The sequence below is a fragment of the Leucopleurus acutus genome (genome assembly GCF_964270905.1).
Source record: "Leucopleurus acutus genome assembly, chromosome: 9".
NCBI lineage: Eukaryota > Metazoa > Chordata > Mammalia > Artiodactyla > Delphinidae > Leucopleurus > Leucopleurus acutus.
Genome location: NC_139144.1, coordinates 17346792 through 17367809, shown reverse-complemented (window position 1 = coordinate 17367809; position 21018 = coordinate 17346792). Strand labels below are relative to the sequence as shown.

The 21018-nt window shown below is 41.4% G+C and overlaps 1 protein-coding gene across 1 annotated transcript in view; it reads right to left on the bottom strand.

Moving 5' to 3' along the window:
* The window catches only part of VPS41 (VPS41 subunit of HOPS complex), a 188297-nt gene that overhangs the window by 55839 nt on the left and 111440 nt on the right, over window positions 1-21018 (bottom strand). Inside the window, exons 8-10 of the mRNA XM_082846260.1 lie at window positions 18113-18232; window positions 16081-16227; window positions 10682-10748 (exon numbers count right to left, since the gene is read on the bottom strand). Coding sequence (XP_082702386.1) covers window positions 10682-10748; window positions 16081-16227; window positions 18113-18232 — 334 coding nt within the window. The remainder of the gene's footprint in view (window positions 1-10681; window positions 10749-16080; window positions 16228-18112; window positions 18233-21018) is intronic.

Below are 21018 nucleotides of genomic sequence, written 5' to 3'. Positions count from 1 at the left end.
GTTTATTTTCTCTAAAATACTATTTTTTTCCACATGACAATGATTTTTAATAACTAATGAAAAAATGTTTCCAAAGGAAAACCAGTTTGAATACAGGTGTTTTATAGGTCTCATACCATGGAAGCTCATCTTTCCATTATCTGGAAAAGATAAGTCATAAAGAAAAAGACAAATTGTGTTGGAAAGCACTAAAACAAAATAGAAAGCAAAAGCTGGGGGGCGGCAGGGGGCGGGGAGGACAGAAAAATGCAGAATTTCTAGAGGGAGCCACAACAGGCAGTAGCTATTCTTCAGATCAAAGAGTTCTGAAAGTGAGTCAATGGCTCTGGGGCCCTGCAGGAAGTGCTCTGGGGTCCCTGGGATTGTGATGGAGGTAAGCAAAGATGCACATTACAGCTGCAACACAGCCTTCATCCTGATGGGGATGAAAGGCCCGCAGTGCTCTGGTTTATTAGGAGAATGAAGCATTCCTAGACGTGCTAGAAGAAATAATTCAAGGAAAAAAGAAAGAGATTCTATGCAGAATAAGAGAAAAAGAGGAAGAAAGTTTCAGAGGGACTATTCACATAAAAATTTTATTCAAGGAAGTTCCTTGGATCCAGAAAGAGGACAATTGTGTACAAAGCTCTGATCTAGAAGAGAGGCTTGAGTTCTTGATCAGTGCTGTCCAACAGAATATTAACACAAGCCAAAAACATAACTTTAAAATTTTCTAGTAGCCATAAAGAGTAAAAAGAGGTGAAATTTAAAAGTATTTTATTTAATGCAACACGTCTAAAATATGGTCATTGCAACATTTAACAACATAAAGGATTATTAATAAGATAATTTATTTTCATACTAAGTCTTTGGAATCCTAGATGCAGCACATCTCAGCCTACACCTGCCATATTTCAAGCACTTAACAGCTATAAGTGGCAAGTGGTTACCATATTGGACAGTGCAGGTCCAGATGCTCCCCAGTGTTTTTTGTCTTTAAAGTCCAGTAATTTTACTCAAGTATCTTGAAGATGTTCATCGTGGGTCATAATTTTCAGATACACAACTGTACTATTTTAATTTCTAGTTTCTAGTTTTGTTCATCTGTAGTTTCGGGAAATTTTTCTTGAATTACTGTTTTTGATATTTATTCCATTCCCTTGTTTTGTTTTCCATGACTCTTATTTGTAGGCTGAATTATCTTTGCCTGTCTCAGTATTTATCATTTAATCATAAACCTTTTTTTCCCCTTATTTGTGATGAAAATTTTTTCGTCTTCTATTTCTCTTCTTTCAGTATTGTCTTTGTGTCTATTTGCTCCTGTGTTCCTTCCAGTTTAACCTTCATTTCTGAAATAATCTTTTATTTATAAATATTTCCTGAGTTCTGTCACCTCATTTGAAATTTTTTTAGTTCTGATTTTTGTTGTTCTTTCATGCCTTCCATCATTTCTCTTTTTTTTAAATTTATTTTTGGCTGCATTGTGTCTTCATTGCTGCACGTGAGCTTTCTCTAGTTGCGGTGAGCAGGGGCTACTCTTCATTGCGGTGTGCAGGCTTCTCATTGCGGTGGCTTCTCTTGTTGTGAAGCACAGGATCTAGGCGCATGGGCTTCAGTAGTCGTGGCGCGTGGGGTCAGTAGTTGTGGCTCGCGGGCTCTAGCGTGCAGGCTCAGTAGTTGCGGTGCACGGGCTTAGTTGCTCCGTGGCATGTGGGATCTTCCCAGACCAGGGATTGAACCTGTGTCCCCTGCATTGGCAGGCGGATTCTTAACCACTGCACCACCAGGGAAGCCCCCATTCCCCCCTTCTTTAAACTACCTTGGAGCTTGTTCTGAAACAGTAAATTACAGTCATGATCTATTTTGTGGGTGTTTCTGTCTGGTGTGCTTTCATTGCCAAGGATGTTATTCTGCTCCTTATTCACTTTTTCTTAGACCTTAGTATGGGATTTGACCTCAGTACTTTTCTGCACTTGTTTCTAGGTGAAATCAGCCACTGATCTCTTGGGAGGAGGGAGGAACTGAGATAACTTCTAACCTCCAAGAGTTCCCTCATTCATAGTTTTCACATAGTTTTAAAAATCTGGTCCCTTGCTTTCTGAGATTTCCTGGCTCTGTCCCCTCCCCACTTTTATCTGGACCTTCTCTTTGTTTCTATCATGCCCATACTGCTCAGGATTTATTCTCCTGCCCTGGAGAGCCCGGCCCTGGCAGGAAACACTGGCCACTCAACTGTAAGAGTTCCCAGGGGCTGCTGGGCTGCCCGAGCCCCTCACCCTAACTGCAGCCCTGCATCCACCCCTCTCAGAGAAGTCTGGGTGTCTTCCAGAAAACACCTGCTGATTGTCTGGGAGATCTCCTGATCTCAAATGCATTAGAAGCCCCCTTGCTCCCTCTGCTTTCTCTCATACAGACACTGGAACCATAGCGGGTCCCATGGCTATTGGTGGATTTTGCCGTTTGCTCGTATCTTGGGGTTCCTAGGGCTACCTTGCTGTAAGTGTTGTCTATGGGTTTTTGGTTGCGTGATCTAGTTGTTCCTGAGGACTCAGGAGGATGGAACAGTTATGTGGCCGCTACCACCATCTTCTCAGAATCCTCCAAGCACAAAATGTTAACATATCAGGGTTAGACACCAACTTGATATAACCCAGGGCTGGGATTACAGTCACAAATGCATAAATATTGTTGGGCCATCAACAGCATACATGCTCTAAGTTTCTGAATGATTGGCATGTGATTGAAATAAAAGTGAATAAGACAGAGCTTTCTTGTACCTTGGGTCTTACATCTCTGAGAGTTATCAACAACTTAATAAAGAATTACTGAGCACCAGTTAGGCAGAAGACACTCTTCCAGAAGCATCAACAAGACGAAGAGTTTGCCTCTGACTTAAAAGAGAGCGTGAGTCTAGAAGCTAAAGAAATAATTAAAATACCATGTGCTATGCAAGAATGGAAACAGGTGTAAAGCAACAAAGAATACAAAGCAGGAAAATTTATTCCCAGAGGGGTGGAGATGGGGGTGGAAACAGTGGCAATAACCATGACTAGATGTGCCTGTTAAGGGCGGGAAGGCTGGTTATACATGAGAGAGGAACATTTCACAAAATGTTCATTCAAAAAATTTTCATGGGTGGGCTTCCCTGGTGGCACGGTGGTTGAGAGTCCGCCTGCCGATGCAGGGGACACAGGTTCGTGCCCCGGTCCGGGAAGATCCCACATGCCGCGGAGCGGCTGGGCCCGTGAGCCATGGCCGCTGAGCCTGCGTGTCCGGAGCCTGTGCTCCGCAATGGGAGAGGCCACAACAGTGAGAGGCCTGCGTAACGCAAAAAATAAATAAATAAATAAATAAAAAATAAAAAAAATTTTCATGACAAAAACATCATTAAAATAGATTTAAAAAACACTAATGTATATTAAATTGTAAGGAATAAAAGTCAAGATTTTATTTGGCTCTGTATAAAAAGACCATCTCCAAATAATTCATAACTAGGTTATCTCACTTAATATCATTGTATTCAGACCTGTAAGAGATGATATTTAACTCCATACTCTTCATTATTACTTGTACCTATGAAAGTATCATGAAATGTATTAACCTCTTCAGAATAATTCAGTAAATCCTTATTTATATCTTTCCCCCATTCTCTTTCAATTGACTTTATGCAACACAATGTTTTCGTCTCCTGATTGTTAAAAGAAACCACCGTTTTTCTCTCTCACGAAACAGAATAATAATATCAATAATAGCTTCTATTTAATGAACATTACTATACTGACAAGCAGGATGTTAAATATTTTACATACATCATCTTTTTCCACTAGATACCTTATATACAATTTAAAAGGGCCTTGAAGCTCAGTGATGTTAAATAACTTGACTAAGGTCCCTTAAGTAGAAGCCCAGCAAAAGGAGAATCTGAAAGCTTACTCTTCCTAGATATGTCACACTAGAAAACATAAATCAGAACACAGAGGTGCTAAGGGCAAAATGGCGCTACCTTAGCAGGAACAGAAGAAGTGAAGGGCTTGACTACTTTCTGCCAGTTCTGCATGCAGCCAGGGTGCCCTGCCCTTCCCTTGAATTTCCCATGCACTGCAGTACACAGAACTTGTGTTGCTTTTTTCTCTGGGGCCCTTGTTTTCCCTTTGCTGGTTGCAAAATGCCCGTTAGCTAAATGTGACCCAGAAGGATTTGGTATCTTCACTGGAGCTAAATAAAGTAATACCCTATAGATTTTAGTTTCTATGATTCTTAAAGAAGCAAACAAAGTTTGTCAAGCAATTTATAAATAAGAACAATTATCTTCCCTTGGTTTATATTCACATATGAAAAAGCATTGAGGTCCGTTTATGATAGTGCCCTATTCCCAAGAGAATCTGACCCTTTAATAACCAGATACTAGTATTTCTTAATCAACTAGATAAAATGTCTATAAACTTTGAGAAATTTGGACACTCTGTCAGCATGACCACTGAGCTAAGAAAATACATTTGGAACTCACATTTTAACATCCTAGGGACTGCTATGAAGCAGATGCATTGAAGTAAAAGTGACTTTACAATGCTTTATGTCAGCAAGTTAAGGAGAAGACCTAATATATGGCAGTGAAACAGAAGAGAACAGCCAATGGACAAAATAGCACAAACATTCAACTCAGGAGCCAATATTACACGTAAATCAGAGCTATATAAGATGAGTTTAGCCTGCAATTTAATTCTATATCTTCTAATCGATATTCAGCTTACACTGTGACAACGCTAAGCGGATGTGATTATCTCAGATACTCAACTTCAGCACTCACGAAGCAGCACTGATAAAGAGTGACTCTGTGAGAAGCTGACCACACACTGCTTAGACCACAGACAAGGGGATGGTCAAAGACCTCTGGGTCAAAAGGTTCAAAACGAAATAGTTATACTTTAAGCTGTAAATAGGCTATTAAAGAAAAAAAAAGACAAGCTGACAAGTGTTGGTGAAGATGTGGAGAAGTTGGAACCCTATGCACTGCTGGTTGAAATGCAAATGTGCAGCCACCGTGCAAAAGAGTATGGAGTTTCCTCAAAAAAAAAAAAAAAAATTCAGATAGAACCACCATATGATCCAGCAACTCCCTTCTGGGTATTTATCCAAAAGAACTGAAATCAGGATCTTGAAGAGACACTAGCACTCCCATGTTCATTGCAGCACTATTCACAACAGCCAAGATACAGAAATTACCTAAATGGCCACCGACACAGTAATGGATAAAGAAAATGTGGTATGTATTATATATGTAAAATGGAATACTATTTGGCCTCACAAAAAAATTCTGCAATATGCAACGACCTGTACGAACATTGAGGCCGTTATGCTCAGTGAAATGAGCCAGACACAGAAAGACAAACATTGTACCTAAAATAGTCAAATTCATAGAATCAAAGAGTAAAGGCTGTGGGGGAGGGGGAAAAAGAAAGTTGCTAATCAACGGGCACAAAGTGTACTGTACATACACTTAAAATTTTGTTAAGAGGGTAGATCTCATGTGAAGTGTCCTTACAATAAAATAAAATTAAAAAATAAACACATACACACATTCAGAGACCTAACCACCCCCCCACACAAAAAATCCAAAACTGCCTTGATACATCAACTAAACTTAAGCCAGACAATAAGAAAGGGCACACAAGAGGGCTGAAAGAATCACATCACCGTCTGGATTTGACTTCCTTTCCTTAGAGACAGTTTTGATAGCCATCCAAGGCAACTAGGTTCTAGAGATTCCCTAAGCATTTGGAGGAGAAACGATGAAGAGCTGTCAGTCCCAGAATACAACAAGGGGAAACAAAATTTCTATTTTTCTAAATGAGATACTTCACTTGAACCAAAATACAAAAACAAATCTACTGCATGTCCATTTCATCTGGCTGTTTGTAGAACAGGGGAGCAGACATCCTCACTGCATATTTAAAGGGTCTTTGGAGAATTTCTGCCCCATGGTTGGCATCTGAGTGCCTGCGGCAAGCTGCTTTTCTTCTCATCAGTTACTTTGGCTGCACGTGAGGGCTTGGGGCTAGGCGGAGGGCACGCATGGACGAACACATGGCACAGCAGTGAGGAGAAACAGCTTCGAAACTAGGCTTATCTGTGTTCAAACGCTGCCTTCTTTGCTTCCGAATGTCCGCATCTGGAGCAGGTTACTTGGTCCCTCTAAACCTCAGCCTCTTCACCTATAAAATGGGATGGCAGCCCTACCCACTGGGACCATTGTGAAGATTAAACAAAATTCTGTGTGTAATGTATTTAAGCATGTGGCTGGTGGTAGTTGTTATAAAATGAACAAGATATACTTCTTACTTCAGGTGCTTCCGATTTCTTACCGCTACTTATGGTAGAGAAAATTTATTAACTCCACTTCCAAGTATTTGAGTCTCCAGCACTGAGTGACAAATGGATAGAGGAACAGACGCGTAATAAAACAAGCATAATAAAATCTTAACTGTGGAATCAAGGAGGCGAGTAAACAGACCCAGTAAAATTCTTTAGTTTTTTTGTATGTTTAATAATTTTCATTAAAAAATGTTGGGGAAAAAATTCAATGCAGAACAGAAGAATTAATAGATTAGAGAGAATCAAACTGAAGTCTAACAGAACAGAAAACCATACAGAGCTAGATCCTTATGGACACGTTGAACTGCCCTGATTTCTACTGAGACTTAAGACACGGAGGTGAGCCTCGTCGTTCACATGCACGGGAGAATTGTCCCACTGCTGGAACCTGTGTGTCTGGGTCAGAATGCTAACAGGTGGATAGAGATACTTAGATCTAAGAAAGGCATTCATTTCACAGCTCTCTTCCACCATGCAAAAAGGCCTTCAATTTCCAAGTCAATCAAGAGGCTGAAAATAGAACAATGTACTAAATAGAGCCACAGCATATAATAAACTAACACTACGGACTCCGCTTAATTAAAGTGGAAAAGATGTCCCTTATTTTCTTCTCCTTCTCTTTCTTCCTGGCTTCTCTCTGTCATTTTATGTAGATTCCCATGTAGCTTTTCTCTTGATTATTATTTTTTTTGAAATAGACTTCCATATGAAATCAAGACTAGGGAGTCAATCATTAATTCCTTGCATGTAAGTTATCTGCCCTTGGCAGTAGATGCCCCCAAGATGACACACCAGTATTGGCTTCATTTCCCAACAACATAGTATCAGCTCCCAACTACCATTCCATTAAGAACATGGACGACTTTGGTAAAAAGTGCCAGAGAGTTAGGGAGTCCTGTGACAGTAAGAGACCCAAGTTAAGTTAAATAAGTACAGCAGGCATGGACCACAACCTACTTTTAAAACTGTAATTTGGAAGAAGAAATGACATCCCCCAAACCTTGTGTAACCTTATGTCTTCATGGATTAGAGACTGGCCAGTAAGCTTCATCTCTATTATCATTATTAGCTTTCATTTGCAAGAATATCTTATTGAGAGGAATAACTTTTGCATTGTTTTTGAGATTGGGATTTATAAGGAAGAGTTATAAATACCTGGCTTCTAAGAAATGTAATGTACAGCCACAGATATTTCTTTCATCTCAATGTCATTTTCACCTCATTTACTAAAGAACAGTGGCTTACACTGTCATAAAGCAAACTGTAATCCAGACCTCCTAACATTTCTCTTTTCCTTTATTCTAGTCAAGGACTCTTATCTAAACCACTTTGCCTCCTGCTGTGGCAATGGTTTATATTCTTAAAGGTTTGCTCTCAAGAGGGGAAAAAATGGTACTTAACCATTAACCGTACTAGTAAAATGTCCCTAATGTGATACTGTTAGTACTCACACACGGTCTATTTCATGGAAATTGTCGTACAGACAAAACACACTTTAATAATGTGATCCCAGGGCTCTAGGGCCACCACTGGGCCGGCTGTTAGCAGTCATGGAGCTGAGATGGAAGTCTGCACGGTGATAATAACCACTGCGATTCAGTGAACACCTACGGTGTGCCAAGGACAGTGTTACAGACCTTAGAATCATGTCTAATTCTCCCAACTATCTGAGACAGTAGGTCTTATCTCCATTTTACTTTTTAAATTTTTTATTTTTAAAAAATTTTTTGGCCACACTGCATGGCGTGTGGGAACTTAGTTCCCCGACCCGGGATCGAACCCACACCCCCTGCGATGGAAGCACGGAGTCTGAACCACTGGACGGCCAGGGAAGTCCCTCACCTCCATTTTATAGGTGAGGAAAGGCTGGCTTAGGGAGGTAAAACAACCTTATCAATATCAGACAGGAATCTGGCAAACTGCCTGGCCTCCCTGCCTGGTTCTGCAGGGTTAGATTCCATCCATTTTAATGCCACAGCAGTAAGACCTTGGACAGGTTGTTTACCACCCCGAGCCTCAGTTTTCTTCATCTATTGAATAAGAAGCCTACTACTTGCCCTTCAAAGGGCTGCTGTGACAGTGAACTAAAGCAGGTAATACACATAGCACAATGGCCCGTACCTAGTAGGCAAGCAATAAACACCAACTAAGGAGAGAAGATGACATTGCTGCATTTTTATGCCTTCCTGGCAATTTCTACATCCTAAAGTTCCCAGAGTTCTTGCCTTTCTTTTTTTTTTTTTTTTTAAACTCATCTGTATTTAAAATATTCTAATACTTATCTCTCAGGACACTATGCATTGAGATGTTCAGGTTTTATTCTGGTAGGCAGGGGAGGGGCAGAAAATAGAGATAGTGAAATAATTATCTTTATCTTCTAGTTCTCAGTCTTATCTAGTTCCTCAGTATCATTATATTCTGTATTTACCTATTTTGTCCAGACCCTGAGAAATCCGAACTATGAATTTATGTATTTATCCTTCTAAGGCAAAACAAACAAAAGAACAGCAAAACTATTAAAACCCTACCACCAACTTCTGACTTCAAGTATAAAATATCCCAGATTTAAATGCTACAACCATATTTGCCTGGTGGGTACATCTTTCTCTGTTTATGAAAGTACAGTCATGGGACTTCCCTGATGGCGCAGTGGTTAAGAATCCGCCTGCCAATGCAGGGGACACGGGTTCCAGCCCTGATCCAGGGAGATCCCACGTGCTGCAGAGCAACTAAGCCCGTGTGCCACAACTACTGAGTCTACGTGCCACAACTACTTAAGCCCACGCGCCTAGAGCCCGTGCTCCGCAACAAGAGAAGCCACCGCGATGAGAAGCCCGAGTACCACAACGAAGAGTAGCCCCCGCTCGCCGTAACTAGAGAAAGCCCGCGTGCAGAAACGGAGACCCAATGCAGCCATAAATAAATAAATAAAGATTAATTAAAAAAAAAAGTACAGTCATGTGCAAATGATTTATCTCAGCTTCATCCTGTTATAACAACCCATCAAATGTATATTCCCCATCCACCATGCAAATGGGTAAATAAACTTTTCAGCTGACATATAACATGGCACACCTTCTCTGCCACAAAACTGTCTATTACTCAGCTCTAAATAATACAAAAAGAGCTTTCACTCTGTTTAACTGACAAAAGTCAGTCAATTCTCACCCTTTCTGTTTGAGTAAGTTTGGCACTAGGTCCTAAAACTAAGTTATAAAAGTAGTGGCACAGCCTCCTTGGCATACCTTCCCTGAATAGTTGTTTCCAGAGTCACTGATTCATTCAAACCAAAATTATTTAGCACCTGCTATGTGCCAGGTATGGTGCCAGGTCCCTGAGATACAAACACTGAGCAGAAACGAGGAGGTTATAGTCTGGTGGAAGAGACAGAAATGCACTGAATAATCACACGATCACTGCAACTCAAACAAGGGCTAGAAAGGGAAATGCTACATGCCTATCATGGGGGGACTTGACCTGCTTAGGGAGGGCCAGTGGGCCTTCCCACAAAAGCAACACTTGAGCTGAGGTATGATTAAAGATGATAAGGGGTCCATGAAGTAAAAAGAGGCAAGAAGAGCATTCTAGAGAGATGGGAAGCAGCAGCACAGGCAGATGGAAGAAGGCCAGTGTGACTGGAGCACAGAGACCAAGGAGACGCTTGTTATGAGCTGAAGCTAGAAAGGCAGGTGAGGGCCAACGCAGATCCCCACGGTCAAGTTAAGGAGTCTCATCTTTATCCTAAGAGCAATGGGAAGGGACTGAAGGGTGGTGACACCAACTCATTTGTATTTTGACTGCAGTGCGGGGGACTAGAGTACAGTAATTCACAGTGGAAAGAGATGAACCAGTTAGGAGGCTGCTGGCTCATGATCCAGATAAGACTATGGCGGTTTGGACCAGACCAGTGATGAGGGAAATAAATATTTAGAAGGCACACGTTGACAATACCAAGTGTGAGTACTGTATTATGAGCTGTGCACGCATGCTTGGAATTTTGACCAATAACCTGTGAGACAGGTATTCTTTTCTGTATTTTATAGATGAAAATGACTGAGGCACGCAGAAATTTGTCCAAAGTCCAGGTGGTAAATAACAGAACCGGAACCCAAGCTCATGGTTATTCAACTTCAAAGCCAACTACAATATTATTGTGTAAGAATTAGAAATAGAGTTAGAATAAAGGGTCTCTACAGCCAAACTTCAAAACTTAGAAGTTTCTTGATCTATTTCATCAAGGTACCAATGATGAGCCCTGAAGAACACAGCCTTACGACTCTCCTTCATAACACGGATTCTCTTCTGAAGCTTTACACCACAGAAGGCATACCTATTTCAACGTATCGGCTCGGCAAGTCCCTCATTTCACTGGCATGCCGTTCCTTCACCGAGCATATCTAGAAAAGAAATTCACAGGTTATTTTTATTCATCTGATAGAAAACTCTTCATCACGTGTCATTCACTATATGGTACTTTTGCTAAATTAGCCGTGTAGCACTCAAGATGGAATGCACACAACCTACCCTGTGACTTAAGTGATAGAAATTAACTTCAATGACATATAGCAACCATTACTTATATTCTCTGACACTATTCTTCAATAAAGTTTTATTCAAGGACAAAGAAAGGAAGGAAACTAATATAGTTTTAATATGGTTTCAATGACCCGTTCTCTGCAACTCTACTCACAGATTCCTTCTATCTATCTCTAACAGAAGCACCCACAGTAGGTCTTGTGTTTCTGATCACATATTAGTAACATTTCACTGTTGCTAAATAATACTTTGCAAAAGTGTCACATGCTCTTCTTCTTCTCTTGAGTATATTAAAATCAATGTATTATATAATTTAAATCAGGGGTGGCAAACAACAGCCCGGCCCCTGGTCTGCTTTTTTTATGGCCTGGAAGCTAAAAATAGTTTTTATATTTTTGAAGCCTTGAAAAAGTGAAAAGGAGGGAGGGAGGAAGAGAGAGAAGGAAAAACAGAAATAAAAGGAAAAATACTCAGCAGAAACAGTGTGTAGCATGCAAAGTTTAAAATATTTACTACCAGCCCTTTACAGAAAAGTTTGCCAACTCCTATTTTAAATTGTATGTATACAGTTTGGATAGAGATTTTATATATTTATTTTTGTATATATCTCACTTACACACAACCCTTAACACATATGTGTGTTAACAGTGGATGTTTTAGGGTGGTAAGACTAGAGATACTTTATATTTTCTTTGCTATATTTTCTAACGGAAATGTATTCTATTTTGTAATAAGAAATGAGAAAAATCCACGTTATTCACGTTAAGTTCAGCCATCCAGGTTAAGATTGAGCCTCAAACGTCCATCAACAGATGAATGGATAAAGATGATGTGGTACATATATACAATGGAATACTACTCAACCATGAAAAAGAATGAAATAATGCCATTTGCAGCAACATGGATGGACTCAGAGATTATCATACTTGTGGTTGCCAAGGGGAAGGGGGCTGAGGGAGGGAAGGATTGGTAGTTTGGGATTAGTCGATGCATTCTATTATATATAGAATGAATAAACAACAAGGTCCTATTGTATAGCACAGGGAACTAAATTCAATAACCTGTGAGAAATCATAATGGAAAAGAATATGAAATAAATCATAATGGAAAAGAATATATATATGTATAACTGAATCATTTTGCTGTACACCAGAAATTAATACAACATTGTAAATCACCTATACTTCAATAAAGAAAAAAAAGGCTGAACCTCAAGTTAAGTACTGATCTTATACAACTTTCATCAGGGACTAGGTTTTTTTCCTTTTTCTTTTAGGCAGCATTTATTGTGTTAATTTATAGCTGCAACCCTAAGTATAGCTACCATATGAAAAATTCTAAAATACAGAAAACCCAAAGGGAAAAAACCAAATTATTATCTGTGGTCCCAGAACAAAGTGAACACTATTAGCAATCCACACTTTTGGGGAAGCTACTTTTCTCAACCTAAAATTACTACAATTAATTTAATGTATTATTTAAATATCCTTACATAATTCTTTAATGTCTTTATAGCATTTCATTACAGGGATATACTGTAATTTATTTACTCAATCCTATTTTAGACATTAGTTTTTTCTTCTATCTATCTCTGATGCAAGCAATAGTGCAATCAACATACTCGTGTATAAAACTGTTGGACTTTTGTTGCCTTAGGATAAATTCCTAGAAGTAGAATTGATAGATCAACGTACATTTTTTTAAGGTTTGGTTTGGCTAATATCCATGTCCAAATCACTGTCCAGGAACATGGCAACCACATGACAGTACAGTCATCCCTTGGTATCTGCAGGACCCTGGAGGATACCAAAATCTGAAGATGCTCAGGTCCATTATAGGAAATGGCACAGTATTTGCATATAACCGACAAACATCCTCCTATATGCATTCAATCATTTCTAGATTACTTATAATACCTAATACAATGTAAATGTTAATAAATAGTTACTGGTTTCCAGCAAATTAATGTTTTGCTTTTTGGAACTTTCTGGATTTTTTCCTCCCAAATATTTTCAATCCGAGGTTGGTCGAATCCACTGATGCAGAACCCACAGACACAGAGGGCCACAGTACTCTCCTTCTCTGACACAGGACTTGAACCCAGTGCTGTGGAGGTACAGGCATTTACTGAGAAGTGACAGGCTATTTTCTCCTTTGATTGGATTCTGTCATTTGTTTCCTGTCCATCTCAGACAATTTCCTGCCTTCTGTCATTTGTTTCCTGTCCATCTCAGACAATTTCCTGTCCGCTCCCCCAATTTTCCTTCTCTTCGTATAAGTTATCCACTCTTCTATCCACACTTACTAGGGAAACTACTAAACTGTCTAATAGGCACGCTCCACATGCCAACTGAACAACTGCTTTATTTAATGTGTTGATAAAAGTACACATGGAGCAGTGTTCCACGTGGTTTGAAGTGTAACAATAATATATATGAAATAGAAATATTAATTAGCACTTTTTAGCAACTACGGGGCACCTGTCCTGAGCTGAGGGCTTTGTAAAGCAGATAGAGCTCTGTTCTTAGGAAAATTATGGTGCAGTGGGGGAGACAAACAACTAAATAAGGCATTTACTGAAGTGTGATGGAGAAGTACAGAAATACAGAGCAGGGGGCATCTACTAGCAGGGATGGAAGACTTCCTGGAAGAAGCGCCATGTAAGTTGAAGCAGGAGATACAGGACAGGTGCCAAAGGGCAACTTGACAGCTTGGGGCCCTCAACGGGAAGGTAATCAGACAGAAGCAGAGAGGATAGGGGAAGGAGGGGCTAGACAGGAACACAGGGGGCAGATCATCATGAAAGAGGAAGATGTCATCCTATGAGCAATGAGCATCCTGGAGGGGTTTAACCAGGAGACTGACATCACCTGACCTGCACTCTGAAAAGATCATCCTGGCTGCACTGTTTAGGGCAGAATTAAGGGGGGCGAAACTAGAGTCAGGGGACCCGACAGGGGGATGGAGGGAAGTGGAGAGATCTGAGAGAGAGTGACAGAACTTGAGGGCTGCCCGGGCCTCTTCCAATCCTCAGACGCCCCTGGAAGGTGATACTACCAGCCCTAATGTAGACACGAGAACACAGAGGCTCTGAGAGCTGCCCAGGACCTCAAGGCTGGAGCTGGGACTCACGCCAAAGCCTGATGGTGTCTCTGGCCATCCTACAGCCCCTCTGAAGACAAGGACACATGACACCACTGGCAGCTGGGCCATGGCCTATACTATCCCCTAGGCGCTGTGGTCAGAGCTCTGTCCCAGAGAGCCCTTACGCGATCTTCTCCATCACAACACACACCCCTCCCTCCCTCTGTCCCTATCCCTTCTGTCATCTTCTATCCATCTTCTCCACACCTGCTCCATCCACTCCGGCAATAATGCCTTCCTTTATGTACCACAGAGACTCACCAATCTCACTCCAGTCTCAAGGATCTGCCCCTCCTGCTTCCTCGGCGCACACCCCTCCCCAGCAGCTGCATGGGGTACTAACCCTAAGATTTAAGTTCAAGGTGTCAGCAGCGCCACGCTCCCTCCAGAGGCTCTAGGGAAGAATCTGTTCCTCTCCTCGTCTAGCTTCTGGTGGCTTCCAGCATTCCTTGGCTGCCTCACTCCAATCCCGCATCCATGGTCACACTGCCTTCTCCTCTTCTGGGGTAGCACTCCCCCTTAGAGGGCCCACCCAGATAATGCAGGGCAAACTCAAGATGCTTCACTAGTCACATGTTTTGCCCGACTCTCTTGCCGCATAAAGAAACGCTTATAGGTGGTGGGAATTAGGACCTGCTGTCTTTGGGGACCATTATTCAGCCTAATAGAGGAAGCATTTCTGGTAACAGTCAGCAAACTTCTCACATGTCCCAACAGACTAATTTCCCTTATCTTTCACCGAAAGAAAAGCAAATCACAACAGAGGAAAAAGCCACTTGGTCCATCTAAGAAACTTAAAAAATATCAAGAACATTACTTTATTGGATCAGTAACCACACGCATGGGAATAGGGAGACTGGGAATCACTTTTTTATCATAGACTTTGGGGGTACAACCTCCTTCCTGTTACCTTAAATGTGAATCATGTTGTGTTCATTTAACACATGGAAATAATGACCACATGTTCAATTAAGAAAGAAAGAGAACCTGAATCATATCAACGAGACTTTACCTCAGATTAACAACACTTATTTTGGTGATAACATTAATAATTTTGATGCTTTTCTTTCTACTGAAGAATTTTAAATAGCCATGTCTCTTTCATGACTTTTCTGGAATTTTATGGCATAACAATGACACTGATATTTATCAAGTACAATACGCCAGATCCTATGCTAAGCTCTTCATTTAATCGTCTCCGAAACATGTGATGGGAGAACAATCAACACGCCCATTTTACAGATTAGGAGAGTAAGACTCAGAGAGGGTCAGGCAAGAAGTTAAGTGGAAAAGTTGGAATGGATCCCGGGTCTGTGTGACTCTTTAGAGCCGAGCTCTCCCATTAGACTATGGCTGGCGTACTTTCTCACAGCGTCTTTAACTCAGCTAAGTTTTAGTTTACGTTGTTGAGATTAAGGTATATATTTTTAAAGGGAAGAAAACAACTTTTGGCTCTGAAACATCTAATACGAGAAAAACAACTAGGCATGAAATAAAGGTGAATGGATTTGGGGCCTCCTTTTGCAGAACAGCTTCATTCACCCAGGCACATATTGGCAGATAATATACGTGACAAAATAGCCCCAAATCTTAGCATCCGTAATAAGCCTGGGTCTTCACTCCACCAAACTACTAGCGAGCAAGCAGGACGATTTCATCTCAACCTTCTTTTTTCCACCATCGGTCCTAGTGAAGAAGCTCAGAATCAAAGCTACGGGAAATGAAAAGAACAATAACGAAAGGGACCCAGGTGAGCCAACAACACCTAACACATGCTTTACATAGAGCTAAGGGCAATCGGGTTATGGGAAATTTAAAAAGGATCAAAAAGGCAGCACCATTCTGAACATGGAGAAGTTCAGGAGAAAGGATAGATCTGAAAATCTATGCATATGGAAGAATTCAAGCATGAAATGATTATCACATGACAATAATATGCAGGTGAAAATATTCTGGTTCCGAGAAGCCATTCAAGGACCCGGTCTCCTGCGGACCACCTTCGGTAGCTCTGTAACAACACAGACGTACGAGAAATACAAGCAAAACTACCTTGACAGAGGGGCCCCAGCCAATGATCAGTGTCACACTGTCCTTCCAGCAGAGGCTACAGGGATACATATCGGGGCGAAGACTTATATCATCCCGGGGCACATTGGTGATTCTTTGCTTTGAGGTGATGTCAAAAATCTTCACACCCTGGAAAATAAAATAGCATTAAGCATCCTCTCCTTGGGAGAAGGAAGGTAAAAGAAAATTTATTAATGGCCACTGCTAACCATCAGGGATAACCAGCACAGCAAAGTATCGACAGTGTTTTTTAGGTGCTGCTGGGAGCCGCAGAAACGTTCCTACTCCACAAGAATCCTGTGAAAACCCAAAACAAAAGAAAACCTCTGTCCTTCTTTCGAGGCAAACTAGATTTTATGAGTGGATGGCACAGGCCACTCAAATCCAACACAAGTGGGAAATGTACACATATCAACAACTGCATTTCCAAAAGGACAGAAAGTCACATCTCTAATTGTATTGTTCCACCACAAATACGGGCTTTGCTTTTCAGAAAAGCTTTGAATCTGCAAAACCACTATATAAAGAAAAACACGCCTGACATTTTAAAGTACTCAAATGGAAACATCAAGCAAGCAGCTAAATGAAAATAGACCAAGGGGCCACATGTCTGTTGACCTTGACTGTGACCCAGGAGAAGTAAGAAAAGTCCTGACTGGCACGGTAGATTCTGGGAGGTTTCTACCATTCAAAATGGAATAGCAGGGGACTTCCCCCGTGGTCCAGTGGTTAGGACTCTGCGCTTCCAGCACGGAGGGCATGGGTTCGATCCCTGGTTGGGGAACTGGGATCCCGCATGCCATGTGGTGAGGCCAAAAAGGAATAGCACTGATTTGCTAAATTATACCTCAAAATTCCAAAAGCTATGCCAGATGTCCAAAAGGTAATTTTTAAACTTTCTACTCGCCCTACTGATATTGAGTAAACTTGAGATAAGTGAAGTACCAAAAATTAGGATCCCCTTTTTCAAAGGCAGGCCTGTTTTGGGTCTGTGATTATACTGAGAGTAAAAGAAAAACCAGCAATATCCTGCCCTTGTTTCATAGCAACTGGCATTTGCCCTCGGCTAATAGGCAAATGGTATTTTCAAGACCACATTTCCAATGCAGCCCTTTCATTATCAAGATGCCTTTTCATTTTCTTGGCTATTCTCCATGCCTCAGGTTTCTTCCTCTAAGATAGAGGCCAGAATATGTTGGAAATTACTCTCCCACGAACACCAAAAGCAATGTAATTTCTTTACCGTCCGGGTATGATATCAATCGCTCCATGTACCTTTTAGAAATGTCAGTGGCAGGACATGAAAGCAACCAAAGTGTCCATCGACAGATGAATGGATAAAGAAGATGTGGCACATATCTACAACGGAATATTACTCAGCCATAAAAAGAAACGAAATTAAATTATTTGTAGTGAGGTGGATGGACCTAGAGACTGTCATATAGAGTGAAGTAAGTCAGAAAGAGAAAGACAAATACCGTATGCCAACACATATATATGGAATCTAAAAAAAAACGGTTCTGAAGAACCTAGGGGCAGGACAGGAGTGAAGACACAGACGTAGAGAATGGACTTGAGGACACGGGGAGGGGGGAAGGGTAAGCTGGGACGAAGTGAGAGAGTGACATGGACATATCTACACTACCAAACGTAAAATAGATAGCTAGTGGGAAGCAGCCGCATAGCACAGGGAGATCAGCTCGGTGCTTTGTGACCGCCTGGAGGGGTGGGATAGGGAGGGTGGGAGGGAGGGAGACGCAAGAGGGAGGAGATATGGGGATATATGTATATGTATAGTGATTCACTTTGTTATAAAGCAGAAACTAACACACCACTGTAAAGCAATTAGGCTCCAATAAAGATGTTAAAAAAAAAAAAGAGGGAGGAGATACGGGAATATAAAAAAACCCAGAGAAATGGCGGTGGCAGGAGCGCCATCCCTGCCCTTTGTCGCAGGGCTCTCGGTCCGGCTGTCCTTCTAGCTCTGAACCAGCGTTAGGGACACTGCTTGTACCATATTATTGGCCCAGGCAATCAGATGGCCCCTCCACTTCACACTCCGTATGTTCCCTTCTCCTTCGTGCAGAACTGAAGACTTCCATCTGCTCATCCAAGACCGTTCAAACAGCAGCAACTAGGGGCAAATACCATGAAAACAGAATTTTAGAAACCAAGAGTCAGATATCAAATTCCTTACTATTTTTTCTTGTCCATTCACTGAGTAACAAACTATCCTCAGCCCTTTAAATGTAGGTTTCTAGTGGTACATGATTTGCATTTTGGAAAGCATTCCCAGTCTATCCTTTACCCTATCGAGGACACTGAAATGTGTTTGAGTGTTGAGGTTACTACACAGTCCAGCCACAAGATGGCACCAAAACACCAAAATTCAGGGAAAATAATGTACACTAGTAGAAAGATTTTTATCACGGAAAGTTCTTCAAATAGTTGACCATGAATTAATTTATTTAGTAAACTGGGAAATCAAAACTTGATGTTTTCCCTGAAAATAAAATATTAGCCACAGATTAAACTGCAGTGATTAGAAGGGGTCTTTCACTTAACCCTAGAAAAATAATTTAACAATGACTTTTGAGCAGTAATTCATGTCATAACATAAGAGAAATTTGCTTTAGGATTAAACTTCTACAAAAACTTCAGAGTAGCTAGGGTCTCTACTTTAATCAAAACTTCTACATAAATATGTAGTTCTAGAATTCATGCATTATTAAGGATACAATAAAAAGTTTTTTCTTGATATATCCAATTTAAATCCTGTAAAAAACAAAAAAGGTCTTTATACAATATGTCATTTAATACATACAAGGTATAATTTATACATTGTGTAACTTACACTATATAACTTTAGACATGTAATCCTGAAATACACAGTTAACCTTTTAAAAGCAATTGCTGATGAGAGTTTCCATAACAGAATTTTTTAAATTCCTATCATAAGCGTCAATTTCAGTTTACCTTAGTATACTCCACCCCCAAAATAGGGGAAAAAATAGGGAATAGTGGAGAGTAAATTCACAGTATTTATATTTCTTACATGTCTTTCTCAATGGTTAGGCTCCTAGAGCCAGAAGCGGCAGAAAGAAAAGGAAAGGAAAAAAAACCCCTAAAATTAAGTAATTAATAAGCCAAGTTTAGTCAAGTGAAAATGCCAGAAATGTATAAAGTTCTCTATCATCCATGCAAGAGCAAGGAGGCCTCACAACAGCCACAGGGGAGACTGGGAGACGGGGCTTCTACTGAGCACAGGTGCTCCCATCGGATAAACACAGGACAGAGCTCCTCTACATACGCGCAGCAACTTTCTAACCCATCTCATCCTCCCCCCGCCCAGGTTCCAAGAGATCACCACCACCAAGCCTCCAGCTGGTGACACTTAGGTACGGCTTCCACCTGTGATTCAGCCTCTCCCTTGGCCATGACGCAGAGAACAGAACCAAGGCGCCCACGGAGTGTGTGCAGCGTTTTGTGACGGGACAGCTCTGAAACTTGGGATCAGAGGTGAAAGCCTGAGAATACAACTCCTGCCACGCATAAGATCACAGTTCACTAAAGACAGGTGGCTAAAGACAACTGTATTCAACATGAGGAAATGGTAAGGTCACAATGTCTGTCTTCCCTCTGTGGCCTGGGTCAGGGGGAGGGGATTGTAAGAAGTGGGCGGGGCCCGGGAATGCTCCACAAGCACCCGTTGGAAGGGAGGATTGGCTGGATGGCCAGGGGAAGATGCCCCGTGGCATCAAATTCCCCTCCCTCACCAATCCCCACCTAGAAATGGCCAAATGTAGTATTAAAAGGGGCATAATCTGTACCTGGGTGAGCAAAATTAAATATGCCCTCAATTTTAAATTAGAAATTCTGTAAAACATGATAGAAAGAAGATCCCAGTGAAGGCTGTGGTCCAACTCATTACAAGAAAGAGCCCACCTCGGTCAAGTATACAGCAGAATGACACTCAGTGCAGTGGCGGCTGGAGGTGAGGGGAGTCACAGGGAAAATCTCAGCCAGGGACACAGGGGCCTTGATCAGCACCGGCAGAGTCACACCTGCATAGCCACTCCTGCTGTTGCCCGGAGACACAGCTTGGAAGAAAAAAGCAGGCAGGCTGGCACAGGAGGGCAGTTGTGCCAGTTATGTGAGGTGGGCAGTGCCTGTAGAAAGTTACCTTAATAAATACAGAAAGCAAGCTTTAACAAAAATCCAGCACTTCCCTGCTGCACCAATGATTACATTCTTTGGTAGCTGTTTCCCAACAGACACTGTGTTCCAATTCAGCAAAAATGAAAACATAAAACTTCCTTCTCCCACCACTGTCCAGAGTAAAAGATGTGGAAGCGTTCTCACAAAATCTACAGGCAACTTCACAGCCACTTCTAGTAAATAAGAGCTAACAAGAAGAAAAACCCAGCAATTTGGAAAAATACGCTATTTGAAAACAATAAAACTTGTCTAGGGAATAAGAAAAAATCTCCCACTCCTGACACATGACTAAGACATTCCGTAAAGCAGAGAAGAACTTCACAAATAATTCTCCTTATTCTCAGGTGACAAGAAAATTAAGCAAGAAATTAATAACAAAGGATAAGAAGAGCAAAACAGAAAAAAAACTGAAACAAAAAAATACTCTCTCTTCTTGGGTAAAAGAGGAAATCGGGGCTTCCCTGGGGGCGCAGTGGTTGAGAGTCTGCCTGCCAGTGCAGGGGACATGGGTTCGAGCCCTGGTCTGGGAGGATCCTACATGCCGTGGAGCAACTAGGCCCGTGAGCCACAACTACTGAGCCTGAGCGTCTGGAGCCTGTGCTCCGCAACAAGAGAGGCCGCGACAGTGAGAGGCCTGCGCACCACGATGAAGAGTGGCCCCCGCTCGCCGCAACTAGAGAAAGCCCTCGCACAGAAACGAAG